The sequence below is a fragment of the Nipponia nippon genome, unplaced genomic scaffold (genome assembly GCF_047370975.1).
Source record: "Nipponia nippon isolate SJK-2023a ecotype South Korea unplaced genomic scaffold, ASM4737097v1 scaffold_8, whole genome shotgun sequence".
NCBI lineage: Eukaryota > Metazoa > Chordata > Aves > Pelecaniformes > Threskiornithidae > Nipponia > Nipponia nippon.
The window spans coordinates 50,565,786-50,588,523 of record NW_028262402.1 but is presented as its reverse complement, the minus strand read 5'-3'; the positions used below and the strand labels follow the sequence as shown (position 1 = coordinate 50,588,523).

General features: G+C 44.7%; 1 protein-coding gene across 5 annotated transcripts in view; it reads right to left on the bottom strand.

The window, feature by feature from the left end:
- Positions 1 to 8,625, bottom strand: part of PDE8B (phosphodiesterase 8B) — an 88,048-nt gene extending 79,423 nt beyond the window's left edge. For 3 of the 5 annotated variants that reach the window (XM_087741277.1, XM_087741280.1, XM_087741279.1), the window contains exon 1: positions 2,380 to 2,691. In XM_087741277.1, coding sequence (XP_087597403.1) covers positions 2,380 to 2,691 — 312 coding nt within the window. Of the gene's footprint in view, positions 1 to 2,379; positions 2,692 to 8,568 lie in introns of those variants that run through there. The other 2 variants (XM_087741282.1, XM_087741281.1) reach the window with 2 other exon arrangements.
- Between the last annotated feature and the right edge of the window lie 14,113 nt (positions 8,626 to 22,738).

Sequence of the window (22,738 nt, the reverse complement as noted above, 5' to 3'; positions counted from 1 at the left end):
GTAAGTCATACATTTTAAGTGACATGGGATCGTTTTTGGTTTTTTATTTGAATTGCATTGAGTTGAAATCAGTGTAGGCTGAATGCCAGCTTAATAATATGGTATGGATGAGTTTTAAAACGTTGTATAACGATAGGGTCAGATGTAAATAATGCAATACTTGATTGTGTAAACAACTAAAGAAGAGTTTAGAACAGAAACTGAAGACAAACGAAGCAGCATTGTTTAAGTGGGTTGAATAGCTACACAACTGCAATATGATATTAATATATAATAGTGCTAACAGCCATTTGACCCATGTATTCTTTTTGTCCCCTAAATACAGTTAGATGAGATTTCAACACAGCTAATATATGCAACCAAGCACTACAGCAGTTAAAACCATGTGGTATTACTAGACGCTTTTCCTGTACCAAAATAGCTCATATATTTCATTTTTGAACTTCTATGGTAATAAATGTTGTTATCATGTACTATTGGAGAACCATATTTCCATACTTTTCCACTTCTTATAGCCCATCAGGTATTTTGCCTTTATGATAGTTCTGTAATGTTCCAACCTTGCTTTGGTCAAATACTCAGGTATGATATTAATCTGTAGGAAATCGTGCCAGGAGTAGCAGTAAGAATGGAGGCTCTAACTCAGTTTAAAAACGATATAAAATATTTTACAGGTCTTAATTCTTACAAGAATGGAAACATTTCTACTATATCATTGAAGCAGTTATTAAATAAAACCCCCCATAATTTCCCTTAGGTGCTTGGGACTCTAAAATCGTTAAAAGAACTGAAACTATCCAAAATAGCATTACAGTGCCAATTATGAAATTTAAAAAAATCTGAAATATGTTCACTTTTAATAACCAGAAAGTTGACAAATGTATTTGTTTATAAGAGCACATGATGTAGTAACAAATAATAAACAATTCATAAGCACAGAAAAGGCCATTACCACTTTAAAAAAAAAAAACTTTTTTTCAAATCTCAACTTGAAAAATTGTGCAAAAATTTCTATTTTGCTCTCCTCTGCATTAAAAAAAAAAATTGTCTTAAGTGTTCCACACTGAAATGTAAAAAAAAATTCCAAAAATCCAAGAAATACAACAATTTTTTTACTCCAGTCCTGTTCAGACTTTGTCCATATCACTGATTATGCAGGTTCTGCTGCTGAATAAGTAAAACTGTCAATGAAACTGCAGACAATTCTGCAAGTTTCTCAGCATTTGAACAAACAGACTGACTATGGGTTGTGGTGGTGTTTTTTTTCTCTGTGATCTCTCTTATTTATGTTTCCCTCAGATGATTTCCGGATTTTTTAAGTTATAGAAGATTATAGAATCTTTTAATTTCTTAATTATATTCTAACAAAATACCAGCATCTATTTAAGCCCATGGAATTACTCTGTGACATGATATCCTGCTTTAATTAGTACAACAGAAAAGCAACCAAAGGTGCAGCTGGGATCATGACACCGTTTGTTTTGATAATAAGCTTTGGAATAGGGCAACAAAATTTAATTCTGAGAAAAGTTTCAGGGAAATTAATGAAAAATCTACTCTGATATAAAAAAAAGAAAAGAAAAAAAAGAAAAAAAAAAACCCGAGCAATCATCTCTTTTAACTACTAAACTTAAGTGAAGATGTTGACGAGCAGGTTGCAGCAGTGCCTGCCTTAGCCACTGAGAGGGGGACCCAAGCCTGTCAGATTTGGAGTGAGCCACGGCCCCTGCCCGCCCCCCCCGGCAGCATCCCCTAGCCCTGCACCAGCGAGGCGTATTTGCCCGTGTGTGCAAATCACAGCTGTTCGGTTCTCAGCTCAACATCCACGCCTAGCAGCAACAGTTCATTTTAACCAGATACGGGGGGAAGAAAAAGGGATGAAGAAAACCCAACAGCAAGTACGGGCTTTTTGCTGTTGAGCATTAAGCCGGGGGAGATTTTATTCCGGCATGCTAACACCTCTCCCAGACGCCTACTCCCTGCCATCAGCCACAAAGCCCGAAACTGACCCTCTCCCCGCCAGCTGTAGCCCCAGGAGCAGTCTGAGCCCCGGGGCACCCCGGCCCGCCCGGGGGCTGCGGGCGCGGGGCGGAGGGAGCCCGAGGGGCCCGGCGGTGGCCCCCGGGGGGCTCCAGCCGAGGCGTCCCCCGGCCCGGCCCCCCCCCGCAGCGGTGCCAGCCCGGCCCGGCCGCCGCAGCTGCGGTGAGTCAGTGGGCACCAGGGCAACCGCTCCCCGCAGCTGCATCCCGCCTGCCCGAGCATCGCCTCCCTCCCCGGCGGAGGCGGGGGACGCTCTGGCTCCCTCTTCCCTCCGCCGCGGCCGGCGGGGACCCGTACCGGCCCCGCCGGGGACCCACCTCCGCCGGGGCCGCGGTTTACCTTGGCGCTGGCGCTGCTGGTCTGGGTCTCCGCCTCGATGCCGCAGCAGCGGGGTGCCCTGGCCCGGGCGGAGGCGCCGGGCTCCCTGCGCTCCTTGCGGCGGGGGCCGGCGGAGGGCGGCGGCTGCTGCCGGCTCTGGTAGGCGAGGACGGAGGGGATGGAGTCGGCCGCGTCTGTCTTGATGAAGAGGCCGTGCAGGGTGGCGGTGCCCTGCGAGATGGTGGTGGTTTGGTGGGGGGAATTGGACTCGTCCGAGTCCCGGCAGTAAATCACGCCGCTCTGCGAGACGTGGATGCTGGGGGCGCAGCCCATCCCTTCCCTTCCCCACCCCGCCCCACCGCGCCGCCGGCCGGCCGGGCCGCTCCGCTCCCGCCGGCCGCCGCCCCTGCGCCGCGCACCCCCCGGCGGCACCGGCACCGGCACCACCCCCCGCCGGCGGCGCCTCCCCGGCACCCCCGCCCGTCCCCCCCCGCGCTGCCTCCGGGGTCCCCAGACCCGTTAAGCCCCTTCCCCTCCTCAGCAGCGTCTTACGAACGGCCCGCGGCCACCGGGTCCTTCAGCCAGGGGGGAGGAGGAGGAGGAGAAGCAGCATCGTTGGTGCAGCCGCCTCCCGACCCTGGCAGAAGGTCTGCTTTCAAGCCTTCCGTACGTACAACATGACACCCCCCGCAAAGTGTGCCGAATACTTTTTTTTCTTTTTTAAAGCAGTTAAAAATACTTATTTTGGCAGTCAAAACGCGCCTACTTTTATTAGCCATGGGTGAGCAAATCTCAGTTGTTCGGGGGGACTGCAGGGAGGAGTTTGGAGCCACATGACACCCACTGCAAGTTAGGAAAAAAGGCCAGGATTGTTCCACAATTTTTAATGCTGTTTTTCAATTAGGCCAATATTCAAAGACACAAATTGCTATTTTAACCTATATGTCTGATAGCTGCCAATCCCTGTTTCCAGTCCCTGGGGAGATTATAAAGCAAAATGTTTAATGCTGCAGAGATTTACACACCTTCTTAGCTTTTCACAGTGAATAGTTTCATTGACCTCAGTGAAACTACCTACGAGGTGTAAAGCTAAACATGTGGGTTTTAAGTCTTTGCAAGATTTTAGTTTAAATCTCTCTGTTTTCAATGGCACATTATAAATCCTTCAAGAATTGGTAATGTCATCCAAGCAGTATGCTGCCTGCCTAATAAAGCATTTATCTGACACCCAGTTACCAACCAACACTTGTATATACACCTTTTCTTCTCCTTGGAGTGTTACCTGATGTTTGATCACTATTTCTCCACCTAGTTTTTAGTGAGTTATGTAAAAATATTGCAAGGATTGTGATGCTGAACGGCAAAGTGCTCTGAACACGTTATTTTGGCTCGTAATACTCCTGAAGTGCTTTTACGGATTAGAGACCAGTTTATTCAGAAGTGATGGCTTTGCAGCTAAAACGCTTCAGTTTAGAAAGACTGTTTGAGCCTTTAGCCTCTGTGTCTGCTGATCCAGTCCATGGGTCATTGCAACTATGGCAACATGGACATTCACTCATCCATCAAGAACTGGACTGAGATCACCAAGCTATTTGACAAACTATGGTTTTCCAGTTACCAGAGAGAGCCTGTGTTGGCCCTAGTAATTAAATTTGCCTAGGTAATTTTTTTCCCAATAGTCAATGTTCACAAACTAAGTTGTGGCTCATATCCTGCATATGCTGCATGTTTGCATGCTGCCATACTGCTCTGCTGGTGGCTGTCTTTGAGGACCACCTTGAAGACAGGCTCAGTACAAGCAAAACGAAGCAGACTACACTTCATCACCCAACCATGCAGCCTTTCTTGCCGCTTAGGCTGCAGTTCTGGATGAGACCTTCCAGTATCCCAGAGCATAATGCACTTCGTTGCAGATGAACATGTCCTAAAACTGCATTTAATAACAAAAGAGCAACCAGTTGTATGTATTCCTTGTAATATTTTCAAGTCCCTCTTCATTTCTTTTAGTGGTTGGGAAACTAAAGTTGGGCATTTGAGTTGCCTGTCCTAGACCACACCTGAGATTTGCAGCAGGGCCAGGAGTTCAGGAATGCCACTCAGAACCCATACATTGGTGTAAATGACATAGCCCCAAAAGACCTCTAAGAGTTGTTGACTATCTAGTTTGAGACTTTTTTCATAGGAATTTACCCACCCTAGGTACCAACAGCATGTAGAATTTTAATAAAGGATGTGAACATAAACCATATTTTGACTTTGCAGACTGACCTTGGTGAAAATGTCATGTTACACCCTAAACTGTGCTGCCAGCTATTCACAGTCCATTCTTCTGAACTGATATCAGCGAGAAGTTATTACATCAGTCAGTCAATAACCTAGGTTTCCTTAATATCCCAGTACTCGGGTTTCCACCCTGTTCCTACTGAATTCTGTCACAATTTTGCTATTGATTTCAGACAGCATGGCAGGCACCTGCCCATTCTCACATGGATTTCCCTTGCTTAGGTATAACATTTGGGTTGATGTCAGAGAGTAAGTTGTAGGAATAAGGAGTCACAGCTCTGGAGAACCTTTGCTAAATGCAGCTCTCAAGTAGCTCTCCCTGTGCTGTTGATTTTGGGGTAAAGGGGAAGGATCATCACTGAAGAGGATGAGCCTGCCTGTGCAAAGTGCCAGCGTGGTTGAGAGGAGTGAAGGCTGCAGGATGGGGAACTACATGGACTGCTGAAAGGCAACAGAAAAGCGGGGAGAGTAACTTAAGGCTTTGTCTGACAGAAGAATCACAGAATCATGGGATGGTTGAAGTTGGAAGGATCATCTGGTCCAAGCCCCCTGCTCAAGAAGGGCCACCTAGAGATGGTTGCTCAGGATGGGCATATCTAGATGGTTTTTTAATATCTCCAAGGATGGAGACTCCACTACCCATCTGGACAACCTATTCCAGTGCTCAGTCACCCTCACAGTTCCCTCCTGATGTTCACAGGGCAACTCCCATGTTTCAGTTTGTGCCCATTGCCTCTGATCCTGTCACTGGGCACCACTGGAAAGAGCCTGTCTCTGTCCTTTTTGCACCCTCCTTTCACACATTTATATACATTGATGAGATTCCCCCCGAGCCTTCTCTTCTCCAGGCTGAACAGTCCCAGCTCTCTCAGCCTCTCCTCATATGCGTGATGCTCAGAAGGAACTTAGACAGAATGAGCAAGTGATGATTAGCACGAGCAGAGGCTGGAGTGGGGCAGAGTGAGTGGGTGCGGAGGAGAAGGATGACTGTCTGCTGCTGAAATAGGAAGTGAAGAAACGCAAAGTTAAAGATGCCTTTGCCTAACATCGGTACTCATCCTGCATCTTGCTTGTGAGAAGACAACCATGGATTTACTGGACAGGGGGGAAGAGGGAGTATATAAAACACATGCATGCACACTTGCAACCACCTCTTACGGCATGCTCAAGTCATGCTCCTGCAGTTACCTTCCTGCAGTCTGCCTTGACTGATGCCCACTAAAGTGGAAGGCTGTACTGTGAACAGCACGTACTAATGCAACCAGGGACTTACAGGAGGGGTAGTTAACGTACTGAAGCAGACTCTGCCCTCAGAAACACATATTTAGTATGGGCCCAGAATTAAGCCAGGGCATCTGACCATTGGAAGATATTCACATGCACCAGTTTTTCCACTGCTGAAGTGCCTTCACTGGCTTTAGTTGCAACTGTATAAATCCTAACAAATTTTATGCTCACAGGAAACCAGTCTCTTACACATGACTAATTTCACCATGATGAATTTAAGCATGAGTGATTCTGGATGTTGTCAGTGGAATCCTGAAGCACCTCATCTTTTTTTCCAGTACAAAGCAGTGGATGTACATTCCCTATGGTGTTTACACCTGCAAATCCCTCCACAATGAAGAAAATATACTCCTCCAAACTTTATATCCCTTCCAAAGCCAGTCATAGGCTTCACTCTGACCTCAATATTAAGACTCTATGCTATGAGTGGATTGGTAAATTTATGTTGGCATTATTGGAAGTAACATCTGTAAATCCCAGTTCATTGCAGTAAGAATATAGTACTTCAGAGGTTGCATTTTACAGAGATTTAAAAATCTGGTACTTGACAAGCAGCTACTGAAGACAGTTACCTCTATTCATGGTTCATTTACTGTAAAACCAGTTTAAGAATGTATAAATAAGCCTGTACAAAAAAAAAAAATTACTAGGCTTTTAGGAGGCTCAACAGTTTCTCAGTCCTTTCATACTGGTCCAACAGATTTCTAAACTACAGTAAAAACTAACATGCTGCATTCCGAGATTAGAGCAAAGTAAATACCTAAAAATTATTTAAATTATCCAGACTATGTGCTGTGTTTTTAACTTAAAATAGATATGAGGAAAACAATAATCATGACAGCTAGAATAGAACTCTTCTCTCTATGCCTCTATTTTGTTAAAAAAAACCTCCTCTGTAGTAATTGGATAATCTATAATAGATTATCAAATGCTAACCTTGTGGTTTTACTCATCAACAAAACAAGAAGTGATGGTGCTTGGAAAACTGGAAGATATTAAATACAAGAGGTGAAGGTTATTTCTTTTGCCTTGGGAAGAGCAGAATGGAATGTATTTTTCAGTCCACAAATCCAATGACTCTCACCAATGGAATCAAGAGTAACTTCACTGAAAGCAATGACCTTTCTCCAACTCAAACAAAAAGCAAAATCAAGTCCTACTCCTTTCATTTCATAACTTCGAAAAATCATTTGTTGCAGCAAAACTGTATTTTAATTTACCATGGGTTTGTTACACTGTGTTTGCATACTAAATTCTGCGAGTGCTGTGAATAACAATCTCCCAATAGCAACACGCTACAGTAAGATACCCTCAGGTAGGTATTGCTCAGACAGAATGGGTTTGCTGGGATTGCTTGCTAATCACACTGTTAGACTCGACTTTGGCCTTCTTTTACAGTCAGATTTTGACTGGCTTGGACAATGCCAGCTACCTCAGTTTTCCCCAGAAGTTGATAAAATACTTTGCACTATGGGTATTTTGCAAGTGGGGAAACTGAGGCACAGAGAAGCCTGTTTCCAAGCTCACTCAAGGGGGCAGAGCTGAAGAGGGAACTCAGCCTAGTTCCCTTTCTGCTAGCAGTCCATGCAGCTGTAAATGCTGCGAGGCACAAATTGTGCTGAGAGTGCATGGAGGGGCAGGGGCCTTCCTCCACTCTCCTCTTTCTCCACCCCTTTGTGTGCAAGCAAGGAAGAGCTGCGGTCCCTGACCTCCTCTGCCTGCAGCTGCTTCTCTTTCCCCAGGGGCAGGAGAAGATGCAGTCCTGGGCTTTTGCTCCTCACTGCTGACAGGTGATGAGCTGCCCCAGGGATGCAGATTTCCTTCTGGGGACAGACACCTGTAATCCTTTTCCCTAAATGGGCCAGCCTGGCACTGTCCTTCATATCAGCATATTCTTGAGAGACACAAGCCTTTACTACACTGCTTTGAAGAGGAAGAGTAACGTATAGAAATACATAGTACCTACAGGCTTCAGCCACCAGCAGTAGCACTATGTGTTAGCATTATTCCCCTTGAGGTGCTCAACTTTGGCAGGACATGGGCTAGATACTTCTAGTTACAAGCAAATTTTCTAGGACGACAGTGATCACGTCACGTTTAAAAGGCTTAGGCTTCTGCTCTTCACCAAACCCTTTGGTTTGCCTTCGAGTAAGACTGAATCAAGCACTCAAAGTTAAGAAAAGCGACTGCGGTTCTCCTACTGGCGCTGAAAAGTCCCCCAGCAAGACTTCAGTGGTCGTTTCCTCACAAGCAGCTTGTTCTTTGCTCGTTGTTACTTTAATAACACAACTGTTCTTCCTCGATTTATTCTTCTGTGGGAATATTTGAATATCTGCACAGCAAATCCCTCCCGGGTGGTCACTGCATGCACAGCAAGCCTTTGGCTCTGCGCACCGGGCACTGCCGAGCACGGCCCCCAGCGAGCTGAACCGTGCTGAGCAGGGGTCAGGCAGCCGCTCTGGCAGCGCCAGCCGTCGGACAGACCCCCGCCAGCCGCCGGGCTGCCGCCCGGAGCGGGGGGATCTCCCGCAGCGTCAGCACCCGACGCTGCTGAGCCCCGGCTCTGGGAGCCCCGGAGCAGGGGGATCCCCCCGGGACGGCCCCGCTGCCCCCCACCCGCCTGGCCTCCCCTTACCCTACCTTCCTCCCCGGCCCGTTCATCCTCCGAGGTGCGGAAGGAGCGGGACCGGCGCTCCGAGCGGCTGCCCAGGTGAGCGGGGCGGGCCCCGCCGCGCCGCCGGCGCCTCCCCAGGGGCCGGGCCGGCCCCCCCGGAGCTCCCCCGCCGGGCTGGAAGCGCTCCAGGAAAATGTGTTTCGCCTCCGGGGCTCCATTGGGCAGGGGGGGCGAACCGGCTTCCTCGAGTTACCCCGGGCCCCCGGCCTCTCCCCCTGCCTGTGCCCCGTACAGATCATTTTCTGCCCTGATCGGGAACATTTAGTAATGGGGAAAAAAGTGAGGTGAACCAAGTGCCCTGAGCCTGGCTTGGTTCGGTATGGTAATAGTTACACTGCCTTTGGAAAAAGGCAAACCCTTACCAAAATCCCCTGGAGAGAGTGGTAAATCCACCCATGCAGCAGATAGCTCGTTGCTGGTGCTTTTCAGGATCCTCGGGTAAAATCCAGCCTCACAGTGGACGAGAGGGGAGACAAACTGCCTGGGGTTGAGAGGGGAGATAAACTGCCTGGGGCTGAGAGGGCAGCATGACCCTGATCTGGAGAAAACCTCAACTGCCAGAGGCGGGACCAGAGACATACTTCAAACAGCCCATTTTCATCTTCAAGATATTCTAGTTTGCAGCAAGTACCAGGTAGGTGGAATGCGTCATCTTGGAAATGACACCTTTGGGCTTGACTGGACTTGACTCCCTCACTTTGTTGCTCTCTCCTTCATGCTTTAAGCACAGCTTATTGCTGTTTTTCCTTTTGGAGTATTGCTATTTCTTGGGAGTTCATTAATATTGTCAATACTGCCATTGCTCTGCAGTGGTACCCAAGGCCTCAACAAGGGAGCTGCACAAGATACTCAGCAAACACAACAAAAAGCAAACCCTACCCAAAAAAGTCAAAGGCTTGCACACCAGACAGTAGAGAGCACATGAATGTCACAAAAGTAGAGCAACATTAAAGATGACTGGGAGCTGTCGGACAAGTAGTGGTCAAGTCACAGCAGCTGCCAAGGCAAAAACCCAGAAAACCACAGACCACAACAGAAAATAAACTCAAAGCACTGAACCTGTGCAGAAAATCAGTTCTAGAGAGAAGCAGAACCAGCGTGGGTCAGCAAGTTATGTCAGATTGAGGCTAGGGACTGTGAAGAGCTGCCCTACTTCTAGGGGAGAAGACACACAGTCAGCAAACACAATCCTCCTTGAGCTCCCCAGAAACCCTAGACAGCGCACATATTGAAATGTCCTCAGCAGCAGGTCAGAACATCCCCCTTTCATGGCCATACATCTGCAAGAGCTATTGTCTGGGAGCTCATGTCCTTGGCACTCTCTCAAAGGTCCTGGTCCTGCATGGATGAGGTGGATGGGAGGTTTGCTACAGCCTCAGCTGCACACAGCCTCGTTCTTGGATACGTGGGACTGCAGCCCTGGTACAGTCTCAGAGGAGGTATAACCTTTCCTCTTCTGCACCTCTGCACAAGTGCCAGCTGTCAACCAGCCTTTAACTGCAAACCTCAGAATCAGCTTTGCCCAGTTACTTCAAAGGATTGTCAGACAAGCAAGCACCACAGCCTGCCCTGGGACCCTGCTTTCCCCAGGCGGAAAAATTATGGACTAATCAAAGCATGGCTCTTTTTCCTGCCACTCTGTGCAGCCAGGCTGCCTTCCCAACAAAGACCCAGGAGAAGGAGGAAGGATCTCGCCCAGAAACAGCATCATGAACAGGGCAAGGCGTTCATCTGGACACAACGGCTCAGAATTGCCCAGAGCACTAAGTTTTAGATACAGCCACATAGACTTTTTGCAGTTCCCACGCAGGCCGTTCCCTGCATTTCTCCTTGCACCATCCCCTTCGAGCTGACATGACTTTTGAAGACTCACTAGAGGAATGCTGAGACCAGCCAGAGCGTCAGTTCTTTGCAAGCACTGAGAAGCTGACACGGGAAACGCAGAAGGCTCAGCCCCACCGCTAACAACCACTCTCTCTATGTGGCAGACAAACGCCATTTTGCGTGCACTCCGAAAGGAGGACGCCATCCTGCAGTGACCATGCTGTCAGCCAGTCTTTTCCTGAGCAAAGAGGACAGGCATAAACCCACTACTTTTTATTCATCTGTGACTTGGTAGCGGGCTGCTGGCACTAACTGGAGCACTTCAGAAGATAAAAAGTAACTCTGTCTTTGTTTCTGGGGAAACAGCCCAAATGCAGGGTATTATTCTGCCTACTTTTCTTTTAGATACAGAAGTAAAATAAAAAGTAAATTGTCTGCTTTTTTTAGTACATTTTGCATGCATGTAGATTTTAGCATGCACTAAGGACCCCCACTTCAGACTTGGTATACTACTCCCACTGAACTTAATGGGAATGTGGCTGTTTGTATTTTAATAGGGATAGAATTAGGCCCTTCATTTGAACTTTATAGCTTTTTTATTCCTTTTTTTATTAATCTATTTCATCATTCTTAATTTGCTTCTGCTGTGTTCTGAGACCATTGTAAGTACACTCCAGCGTTCCGAATAACATATTTAAATTCTAGTATGCAAACATTGTGCCTCCTAGTGGGTGATGTATACTGACTTCAACTCTCCTTCAGGTTGCATTTTCATGCTAATTTCTTGGGACTTTCTTCTGTTAGCATCAAGGAGGTAATTTTCCACATTTTTATTACTCTGGAAGTCCCTCGTTTCTTTCCTATGTTGTTCATTTTGCTCTTTCTTGCACACGGCCAGTTAGGTTCTGAACATTTGGCCTTTGCAATTTTCTTTGCTCTGCACAAATCTGCCATTAAATTTCCTCTCATCCACAAACCTGTTTGTGAGGAGCCTGTTCCTGAGATGTTATTGCAATCACACAAATGGTAAGGAAGTGGGTATCCCCCTGAGCGGACTTCCCTGAGGACATCATCTGTGCCTGAATTGTACCGTGACAGCAACAGAGTTCATGTTTCTTATGCAAGTGAAATGCCCACTCCATGGATTCTGGGAATTTTGAAAGAGGTATCCAAGACATGTCACAGATAAGACACAGGATACTGCTTTTGTTGGGTGAATTCCCCAGTCTATGGAAGGAAATGGCCAACTCCAGCAGCAGACCAGTAGGTCTAGGTACAGCAAAGTCCGTAATCTATTTCTGCCTCCTTAGCTGTCTGCAGCCTGGCTGTAGCTTCAGCTCACAGCATCCACATGTAGTTTATGAAGAGACAAGCTCTAGGTACCTGCTGGCAGTCAGGCTGAGGTGTGCTTGCCCAGACACTCCTTCCTGCCCCAACTGCGAGGACCAGATCTTGGTCCTCCTAGGCTCGGGCAGACTCCAGAGCTCAGATGAAGTTTGCACTTGACTGTTTGGCCTTAGCAAAGCACACGATAAAACATTCCTGGTCTTGCAGACAGACCCAGTCCCACGAATGGCATCCTTACTCATTCCTCTGCCATCAGAATTTCCTCCTCTGATCTCACAGTAGGCAGGAGTAGGATGTCTTTGCCACTTAGACAAGAAGTTTTTTTTCTTTTTCATTTGTATTTGGCCAGCATTGAAAATGCTGCTAGATCTCAATAGCTAAGAAATCTAAAATTAGCTGTGCTTAAAATGAACAATTTTTGTCTCTGAACATACATAACCTTTGTGTAGGTTAGAATATTAATCCTGAAAAGGCCATGATTTGACAGACTGCAAGCCAAATTGGAGCACAGAACACAGTTTCATTATTTTTTTTATCCAGTCCTTATACACTAGCTTAGGTTTAATCTCTCCTCAAGTTTTCAGGTCATCACAAGGACAAATAGAAAGAAAATCATTAAAGGTTCATGTTAGAAGCTGAGGCAAACAGATATCTAACAATACTCTGTGGCAGAGCACAGCTGGGTGAATAGGACACTGCCTGACGGAGATTTGTCATGTGATATGTACTCAAAAAAGCATTGCTTTTGTCACTGGCTTAGAAAGAACCATTCTTCATAGAAGGAAGTGTCATTCTTCAGAGAAGGAAGTGTCATTCAATAATAGTAATAATAATAGTGATAATAAATAATAATAACAATAGTAATAGATTTGCATTCCTGAACAGCTCACTGCCATTTTATATAAAAGATAGAACCGATAACGCTGTCAGCTTCATGCTGTATTTTAAGTGCCTGGTTCTTGGATACACATCGTATTTCCAAGCTCTTCCCCTCCTTGATGCTGTCTCAAAAGCCTTCAGGAGAAATGAAGAGCTAATTCTGTCCTACCCTGCCACATATCTCCATGGACTTTTTGACCAAAAAAAAAAAAGCACAAAACAGTTGAGTCACTCACAGTCCCACTTCTTGACCCTGGCCTGCAGAAACAAGGGGATGGCACAAAATGCTCACTGGTCACTTGAGTGTGAGAGGTCTCAGTTCAAAGAGTTTCCAGCAGGCTTCAGATAGTCCTGAAGATAGCCTTTGACTTTGCTGGGACTGCTAGCATGAGTTAAAGACTGCAGGATCCTTCATTAAACCTGTTGTTATCTACAGGCTTCGGAGTGTATCAATTATTTCATTTTCCCCAGTTAATCTTTTACAGTGTAATCTTTGCATGCAGTCAATGCCATAATATTTTAAGTATGTCTCAGATGATGCTATAAATTGCATCAGTTGATATGTACAGTAGCTTCTTGTCTTGCCTTGGAGTGGTTCATTTGGCTGGCAGACAATCAATTTATTGTTAAATGTGTCCTCAACTGATAGTCTGATTGGACTCTTAAGTTCTTATGAAGTAAATAAAAAGTAATGAACTATAAAAATAGTATAAAAATAGCACAGGATAATTTGTAAACTACAAGCCAGAAAGCCACAAACATCACACAAAGCAAACACTCATGAGGGACATCACTTCTCTCTAGACTTACCACAAATCAGAAGAGAACAGTGTGCCACACTGTGAAGAACTGAAGATATTGAAACACTCAACTCAAGAAGCCAGTCTAGCAACATTAAGCAGCACTAAGCCGTTTGTATCTAGAACGTGGAACATACACCTCACCACATATTTCAGATGAGATTTTCCCTCCCTCGAGTACATTTAGAACACCTAAGGGCAGGTCCTTTTGTCAGTGAAGTTCACATACGAGGAAGACATTGGCTTGCTTTCTCGTCATTAGGCAACACAAGGCTTTGGTGGGTCATATGGTCCTCTCCTGACTCTGCAATAAACTCTGCCACTAATAAAACCAGATGAAGAAGGCATTCTCTAATTGGAAAACAGTTTTAAGGAAGCCAGTAATTCCTGACTTGTACTGCTGTGTCTTCAAAAAATAAGGCATTGCAGAGCAAACTAGTATTAAAAGCAGTGTGAAATAAAAATCTTCTCTAGCTCAAGCAAAGTTCTCTACCCTTTTTACTGTCTCCCACAAACAAACACTAACTAGTAGCATTGGGGATTTGCTGTTCATAAATTTTGCTATAAAATACTATTAGGAGCATTCATGTTAGCCATCACAGGGAAATTCATCTTCTACTCACTTTGGCAGTTTGTGTACTTACTGAAAATAGCTTCCCTCCTGGAAAGACAGGAGCATGGTTTTCAAGAGCTACAATACTTGGTAGAACCCTGTTACTTGGCCAGGGCACAAAAGAAGGAAGCAACATGAATAATTTTGCGCCTGTAAACTCTCAGGGTAACGCTTCAAACACACAAATATGAATTCCACTATTTTAGAGCACTCCACAGCAGGACTATGTTGTAAGCAATTGTTTGTCAAAGAAAGATGATGATTACATCACAGACTGCATGGATGGACAGGCACCGAGCTCATGCCAAGGCAGCTATGACGAATACAAACTTCACGTGAGTCATTAACATTTGTAAAACTCATTGGGGTTATGGAACAAAAGACAATATGCCTGTGCAAACACGTGTTAATATGATGTTTACAAATGGATGCTTCTGCACCTGCTGGAATACAAATATTTTAACAGGTGCATTTGAAACCTCTCCAGTGTTACAGCTCTGAGAAACCACTACCCAGCTCATCATATAGAAATAATCTGATTTTTTGATCTCTTTGCAATAATGCAATGAACCTGCACAAACACAATCACACCTGAACAGCTAAGGAGACAGATGCAGCAGAAGAATCCTTTTCTTTGCATGGCACAGTGTCTAACCCAGAGGCATTGCACCAAAATATTGGTATTCAGATCTGCACGCCATGGCAATCTACAAGCAGTCTCAGTTTAGAAAGTTTGACCCTTTTCTTGGCCCTTTTGCTTTCTATTATACACATGGATGAATTAGTGTAAGCATATACAAGAAAGAGTAATATTACATTACTCTAGGAATGACTAGAGTGATTTAATTTTAGAAAAACCTCGTAGTGAAGATCCACTAGATCCAGCAGTTGACAGAAAGAAAATCACTGAACCATTCTACTTTGTGTCACAATAAAATTGTATAACCTTTATTATAATACCTACACTTGTCTCATGATTACTACAAAGTTAGCTGCAGTTACGGAAGGCTTGGAGAAAAACGATTTCCAGAGCAGGAATAGAAAAGCAGCAACACTTAAAAAAAAAAAAAAGTCATAATAAAACATACCAGTTCCTGAAGGGACATGGTGGCAGAACAACACATTTTTCTCTGAGCTGCACGGCCCTGTCTGAGGCACAACAGCTGCAATCTGCTCATTTCCACAAGCAATGAAGGTGACTTGTGTTGCCCTCCAAGAAGTATCCAAGAGTCTTCACTACAGCTTAGTCTCTCTTTGCAGCTGTGGTAGTAGGGGTGTTAAAATTATATCTGTACAAAGGGCAGAGAAGTCTTTTGCACAGGGCAAATGAGAGTATAAAAGGCTGTGGTGGGTTCAAGGCACAATGCTGGAAGTGCAGCAACGAAGAGGCACAGTCACCCCATGCACAGCACCTCGGTCCCTCTGTCCTGAAGGCAGCTTGAAATTCATAAACCTGGGGGTGCGGCTCAATGAACGGCTACATACCAACAGTTTTACTCACAAAGTGGCAATGTGATATCTGTCGCGCCAAGCCAAGGGCTCCCAGGCTGGTTGCAGCCTGCAGCTCATCCAGCTTGCAGACTCCACAGAGGTGTGGACGAATTGCTGGAGTGGTGGCAAACAGCTCCTACATACCTTGCTTCCTTCTTTGCCATTGTTCTGGGTTGCTGCATGTGCTCTACATGGTTGTATGTATCTGCTTTGTTCTTGGGAAGACAGCAGAGCACCCTGGACTCTATCTGCTGCTCTGGTTACAGCAGTTGTGTGTCCTCCTTTAGGAGAGGCAGACTGACCGATTTGCTCACGGGCTTCTTAGGTTGGAAAGGTTATATGCTAGTCATACTGCACAGACTGTGAGATCGCCAAAGCAAGGCACTTCTGACAAAGTCCCACACAAAGGCAAAGCCATGACTCAGTTGAGTGAAGGCTTCCAACATAAGGACAAAGGGTACAAAATCTACGACTCCTCCCCAACTCTTTTCTTCTAACAGAATGAGCACATGAAATTGCAGGTCAGAGGGCAGTCCTACCAACTTCTGGAAAACACATTCTAGAAAATGTAACTCCAAATGTGAAAAAACAGGCTTTTCAGTTCTCCATTGTAATCTAGAGTGCAAGACCATTTGCAACAATATACAGATATTTGCAACTTGTTTGCTGACCCAGACCATTTTCACCCACAAGTCAGGTGGGTAAAATATTCTTTATTTGCAGTCAGAAATCACTGTGTGCAATGTTTCCAGGTTCATATCAATAAACCAAGTTCAAATCCATTTTAAAATCTGACCTTTAAAATGACATAATGGGTTTCTCAGTGCATTGTATGAGAGTAATTATTTTTCCATAGTGGGTAATTTCAGATAATAATGAATACCACAACTTCAGCTAAAGAAGGAAACAAACTCCAGGAAAAAATCATGCTGCGTTAGACTTATGACAGTACCAGTTAATTTTCATTAAAAAAGAGATGTGCTTTCACAGAGACTATCCTGCCTCAGTTTCCCTTCTAACTTCCAAATTAATCCCATTACTTCTCCCTTCCCTTGTATCTTTTTCCTCTTCTCTCCTTAAGCAGCTTCTGTCTTACAGTTTTTGCCCTTTTCCCCCACCTGCCTACAGGGATACACCTTGGTCTTCCATTCCAAAAAAAGCCTTTTTCTCGACAATAACTGGTTTTCAAACTACTGCCTTCTCTCATCATCCTTCTCTCACCTCCAAGATTGTGGACTATGCTGTTCGCTTTGTCTACTTAATTTTCCTATAATTAAATGGTGACCCCTTAAATCAAGTCTCTCGCTTATGCTTTCTCTCTCTTCCTTCAAATTGTTCTCCTAAAGACTGATCATGTTAAGTCCTGCTTGACAAACTTAATTTCCTTCTATGACAAGATTACCCAAGTTGCCCAAGGGAAGCCAGTCGATGTAATCTTTTTGGATTTCAGTAAAGATTTTGATACTGTCTCTCACGGTATCCTCCTGGACAAAATGTACAGGATACAGCTGGATAAACACAGTATGCGATGGGTGAGCAATTGGCTGATGGGTTGGGCTCAAACGGTTATAGTAAATGGGGTTATATCAGGCTGGCAACCAGTCACTAGCAGGGTTCTGCAGGGATCCATCTTGGGGCCAGTGCTCTTCACTATCTTTATAAATGACTTGGATGCAGGACTTGAAGGTTTGCTACCAAAGTTTGCCAATGACACAAAATTGGGAGGAGCCATTGACACTCTCGAGGACAGAGAGGCCCTGCAGAGAGATCTGGACAAATGAGAGAGCTGGGCAATCACCAACCGGATGAAGTTTAACAAGGGCAAGTGCCGGATTTTGCACCTGGGACAGGGCAACCCTGGAGGTACATACAGACTGGGGAACCAGAGGCTCGAGAGCAGCCCCACAGAGAGGGATCTGGGGGTTCTGGTCGACAGCAAGTTGAATGTGAGCCAACAGTGTGCCCTGGTAGACAGGAGGGCCAACCGTGTCCTGGGGTGCATCAAGCACTGTATTGCCAGCCGGTCAAGGGAGGTGATTGTCCGCTCTACTCTGCATTAGTGTGGCCTCACCTTGCGTGCTGTATGTGGTTTTGGGCGTCACGGTACAAAAAGGATACGAAGCTACTAGAGAGTGTCCAGAGGAGAACCATGAAGATGGTGAAGGGTTTAGAGGGGAAGCCACATGAGGAGCAGCTGAAGTCACTTGGTCTGTTCAGCCTGGAGAAGAGGAGACTGAGGGGAGACCTCATCGTGGTCTACAGCTTCCTCACAAGGGGAAGAGGAGGGGCAGGCGCTGATCTCTTCTCCCTGGCGACCAATGATAGGACCCAATGGAACAGCAGGAAGATATGCCAGGGGAGGTTTAGGTTGGTTATTAGGAAAAGGTTCTTCACCCAGAGGGTGGTGGAGCACTGGAACAAGCTCCCCCGGCAGGTAGTCACAGTGCCAAGCCTGACACCATTCAAGAAGCATTTGGACAATTCCCTCAGACATATGGTGTGATTTTTGGGGTTGTCCTGTGCAGGGACAGGAGTTGGACTTGGTGATCCTTCTGGGTCCCTTCCAACTCAGGATTTTCTATGATTCTATGTTTTCCATCTATCTGAGTCCCCCATACTGCTGGAAGAGTAAATAGCGACAGTGGCCATTCACTCACAGGGCAATCGGGATTGCTGGGTTGCCTGAGCACAACCAGAAGTACAATGCCACATACAGGAAAGATCAACTGGAAACAAGGAATGATCAAATACAACCAAGGGAGCAAAACTATCCCAAAGCAGTTCTGCCTCTTCCTATCTGTGACCATCATCACATGTTCATCCTATCTCATGGCCAAGAGTAGCAGGATGATCAGTCTGAAATTAATGTAACAGCATTCATAGGATACTCGTGTCCATTGCGAGAAGGTCATCATCTACAGCTACTGCTGCTCTTTTACTCACATGGCTCTGGAATGAGACTGATAGGAAGTACTGAAGGCAGATGGATTGCCTTCTCATCCTCCTTTCTACAAGGAATAGTTTAGCATCAGCTAGTAGTTAATAAGACCACCATTATACAGATACGCTTGCTTCAGCAGGTCAGCAAAACCTCCCTGAAGAAATGTGATACCCTGTTCTACAGAGAGGCAATGGATAAAAGGATCGGAGGTACAGTCCGGCATCAAAGGGAGTGACGTCACTGAAACTCTAAGAAAAACTCCTTGTCTTTGTCCCTGAAAGATTACATTCTCAGCTCAAGTAAGTAAAAACTCTGGTTTACTCTGGAGCAATTTCATCCACAACATGCCTGCAGAGCTGTATACAGCAAAGGCACTCAGTTCTGTATCCACAGGGTGGTCAGGCACTTTTTCTGACATTTTTCTTTACGCAGACTTTATCTGCTTTTTCCCACCTATCTCTGAATGTTGAGAATGGCCTACAGTCACACATGCATTTCTTTTTGTCCATCTGGTGCTCTCTTTCTTCCAGTCCATTCATTCCAGAAATCCGCTAAAAGGTGGGCTTGTTTTTTTCCAGTTACAATTTCTCAAACATACCTTTAATTAAGTAATTGTTCTTTACCATGTCTCAACCTATGTGGTAGACTGGAGGAGAAATGGAAAAATGTAACACTGGGTTTTGTTGGCACTGTGTAGGTATGTGTTGTTCCACAGATTACTTAATTACTGCTAAAACCTGGTTTAGTTACGAGGCTGGTTGCTAGCTGTTCAGGTCTCCTGATTACAGAAGATTTCCTCTCGTTGCCCCTGAAGAGTGTTTAAACAGACTACATGCAAAGTTTTTAGAGTCACCACAAAGGCTCCCACCTGATGGAGGTTTTTCAACACGGGATAGTGATATTACATAGCACAGTGAAATGTACTTACTGGAAGAGTTGCAACACTCATCATGCATGAGGCTTATGCAAGTCCTGTGTATTTGCTTAGGCTTCTTAGTATGGGTGACAAAGTGAGTAATTTTAGGATGTGGAATGTCTCCTTGCATGGGTAATGGAAGTTGGTAAGTCTGAAGAATACAAATATACTTAGTTTTGGGAGGGGACAGAGGAGGGAGTGAGCCAAGTACTACAGGTTTGCTTACCCTGAAATGGTTCTGGATTCCCGGATTCTACCATATGTGTTTTAATCACTTGGAAGCTGCTGTTTAATGCTGGTTTCACATTTGCGGTGTGGTAAGTCATGTTTGGCTATGATGTGAGGAGCAATGCAGTGAGACTATTTGTGCTGCACTGACGAATGCCATTAAAATAGCATCAAGATGGTGAACTATTAAGTCATTCAGCAAGAGTCTCTCAGCTTGCAGAAACTCTAAATAAAGAGACAGAGGGAAAACAAACAAGCAAACAAACCAGCCAGAGCAAGTAGGAAGATGAGAATTAAAGCCACAACTAGCTGCATAAAAGCCAAAAATCCCACAAATAATGATGATTTATCAATTCCCAGTAATACTGCTGTCTGAGCACCCTCTAGTGGTACACGGTTGAGAATAAACAGCTCCAGACACGAAAACGTGATCCCCCAGGGGAAAAAACAAGCCGAAGACATAGTGTCTTGTTGACTTTGTCTGGACAATTAATCACTGTATGTGTGTTTCCATTTGGAAGACAGGGAAGTAACTCAACATTCAAAAACAATTTTATTTATCTCCTGGCATTATGTTCCTAGCATTTCCTTAATTTTCATGTCATCTGACTGGTTAAAGGCTTCTGTTCATTTAGAAGTATTCTATCGATTTGTTTTAAATTCATTTTCTTTGGAATGGGAGATTAGAGTCAAATGAAAAATAATAAGCCAGTATAACAATACAGAGGGAAGATATGGAGGGAACAGAAATCAATCCAGCTGGCTTCCAATCTCTGTGGCGCCAAGGTATGTTTTAACTTAACTGCAGATACATACTGAGCTTGTTTGGTTTGAAGACAAGGCTATTCACTATTTTGCACTTGTATTTAACCTGGAAAAGGAATGGAGACTAGTCTAATCATGCAGTGATCACACATCACGGCTTTATAGGTCAATATTTATCAGGAAAATTTTAAGCTTCACTTTATATATGCACAGAATATGCTTCATGTTTGTTCTTTTCCACAGTTTTTTTTTTTTGACTTACGGACTGTTATCAGTTGGGTTCAACATACAAGAAGTGTACTCTACTAAGATCATGGTGCTACAATTATGAATTTTTACTGTAGAAAAAAAAATCATTCATCCTAGATAGCATGAGTTCTCCTATTTCCTATGGAAATTTCCTATACTTAGAACATTTCTAGATCCACCAGACATCACTCCTGGACACTTTGCCATAGTGAAGGCACTTGTCATCAGGAAAAGTCAAACTCGTGGTGCCAGACAAAACTTCATCTCTCATGTTCTCCTACCTCAGGAACAGCTTCAAGGAGAATGGATATCTGTAACTATGGGGAGGCTTAACACACTGGAGCATCAAATCAATTCTACAGCAGGGCCTAGGCTCCTTGAAGAAAGACAGGACCATAGATAAGGCTCCCTGAAGCTGAAATATCTGTCTTCAGTACCTGTCTTGCCAAGTGACTGGATTTGGCCAGCAATAACAAAAAATTGTGGCTTCAAAAGGGCAAAGGCAGCTCAGTCAGACTGCATCCCCAAGGGTTACTGGCCTGCGTGAGGACATGTGAGTGGAGGAACATCTCTATTAAATCACATAGCTGAAGATACCCCTTACCCTCAACAGGCTTTGTCCTCAGTGCCGGGACTCTTGCCTCCACCCCCTCTTTTTTCTTCTCCATAGGGAGCATGGAAAACACACTCCACCTCCTACCACACCTTACCTAACCGAGCTTCCCACACCAGGGAAAAAATTGTTGGTGAGTTTATTGCTGTTGATTCCTATGTAAAATAAATGTGTTCTCAGGGTTATGGCCTGAGAGGAGAAAATGGAAAAGATCTTATGTCCTGGATGAAAGGCATGGAGGACAATTACTCTCCTAACTAATTAAAAAATCCAGGGTAAAATATCACTCCAAAACTGTCTTCAACTTGGAAGGTAGAGATCTAAATTCTGGAATATTTCAGACAGTTCACAAAGTCTTGTGACCTGAGTGTTGCTCAGAGTCCTGAATACAGCCATGATCCACTAAAAATGCATATTCCATCTTAACCAGTCATCTACTGAGGGAAAAATCAAAGTGAGGACCCCAGCAAATATGTCTAGTTTCCAATTATCTCTTACTTTTTCATCTTCTCCTTACCTACGTGAGAGAAATGATTTTTACCTTGATCATAAGATATGCAGCCAGAGGGGTCATTTAAAATCTTTGGTGGAGCATGTATTTGAGAAATACAAGCAGAAAAAAAATCTTCATTACAGTTAATTACAGTTAAAATGGGTTTGGAAGAGAAACTGCTCATATTTTAAAGGCAGCCATGAAAAAAATGTAATGAGAGTCAGACCCTGATTCGCACTTACCCTGATTTGCATTGGTGTAACCCTGCTGCCTTCAGAAGAGCTTTTCTCACTTTATACTCCTCCGAGTGAGATAAGAGTCAGGCCCACAGCCTACCTGCCCACCCTTGCCATGATGATGATGATAACGATAATGAAAAAATTAATGGACCTGGAGTCAGTATTAAAAATTACTTGTACCTAATACTAATTTTCCTCATGGCTGTGAAGCCCTCTTTTTGATGAGAAGGAAAACAGAACAGTTACCAGCTGTTCACATAATGGAGAACACTAATAAGTGAAGACATGCATGTTAATGAGCTGGGGGAGGGGAATCAGAGGGTACACTCATCAGTGTGCAGCTGTAAGTGCAAATCCTTCCTCTGAGTATTTTGGAAATCTGATGGCATGTCATGTTGGCAAATAGGCTTGAGACTGAAATCAGTCCCCGATAAGGAAAACAGCACTTCTGGAGTCTGCTTCCAGCCCTGGCCAGGTGAAGATCAGCCTATCTTTCACCATGCTGTTAACAGTATTAGGACAGGTATTTTCACCACATGTGACATCTTCTAAAAAATTATTATTGCAGTCACAAATGAACAGTCAAACAGAGATGACCTCATGGGTCCAGCAGAAAATAACAAGTGAAGAAAGAAAGAAAGAGATGTGCGGATCAGAGCTGGGGGGAGAACAACGATGCCCTTTGTACTCTCTGGTCTGTACATCACACAAACAAATTGAAGCTTAAAGGCTTGCCTG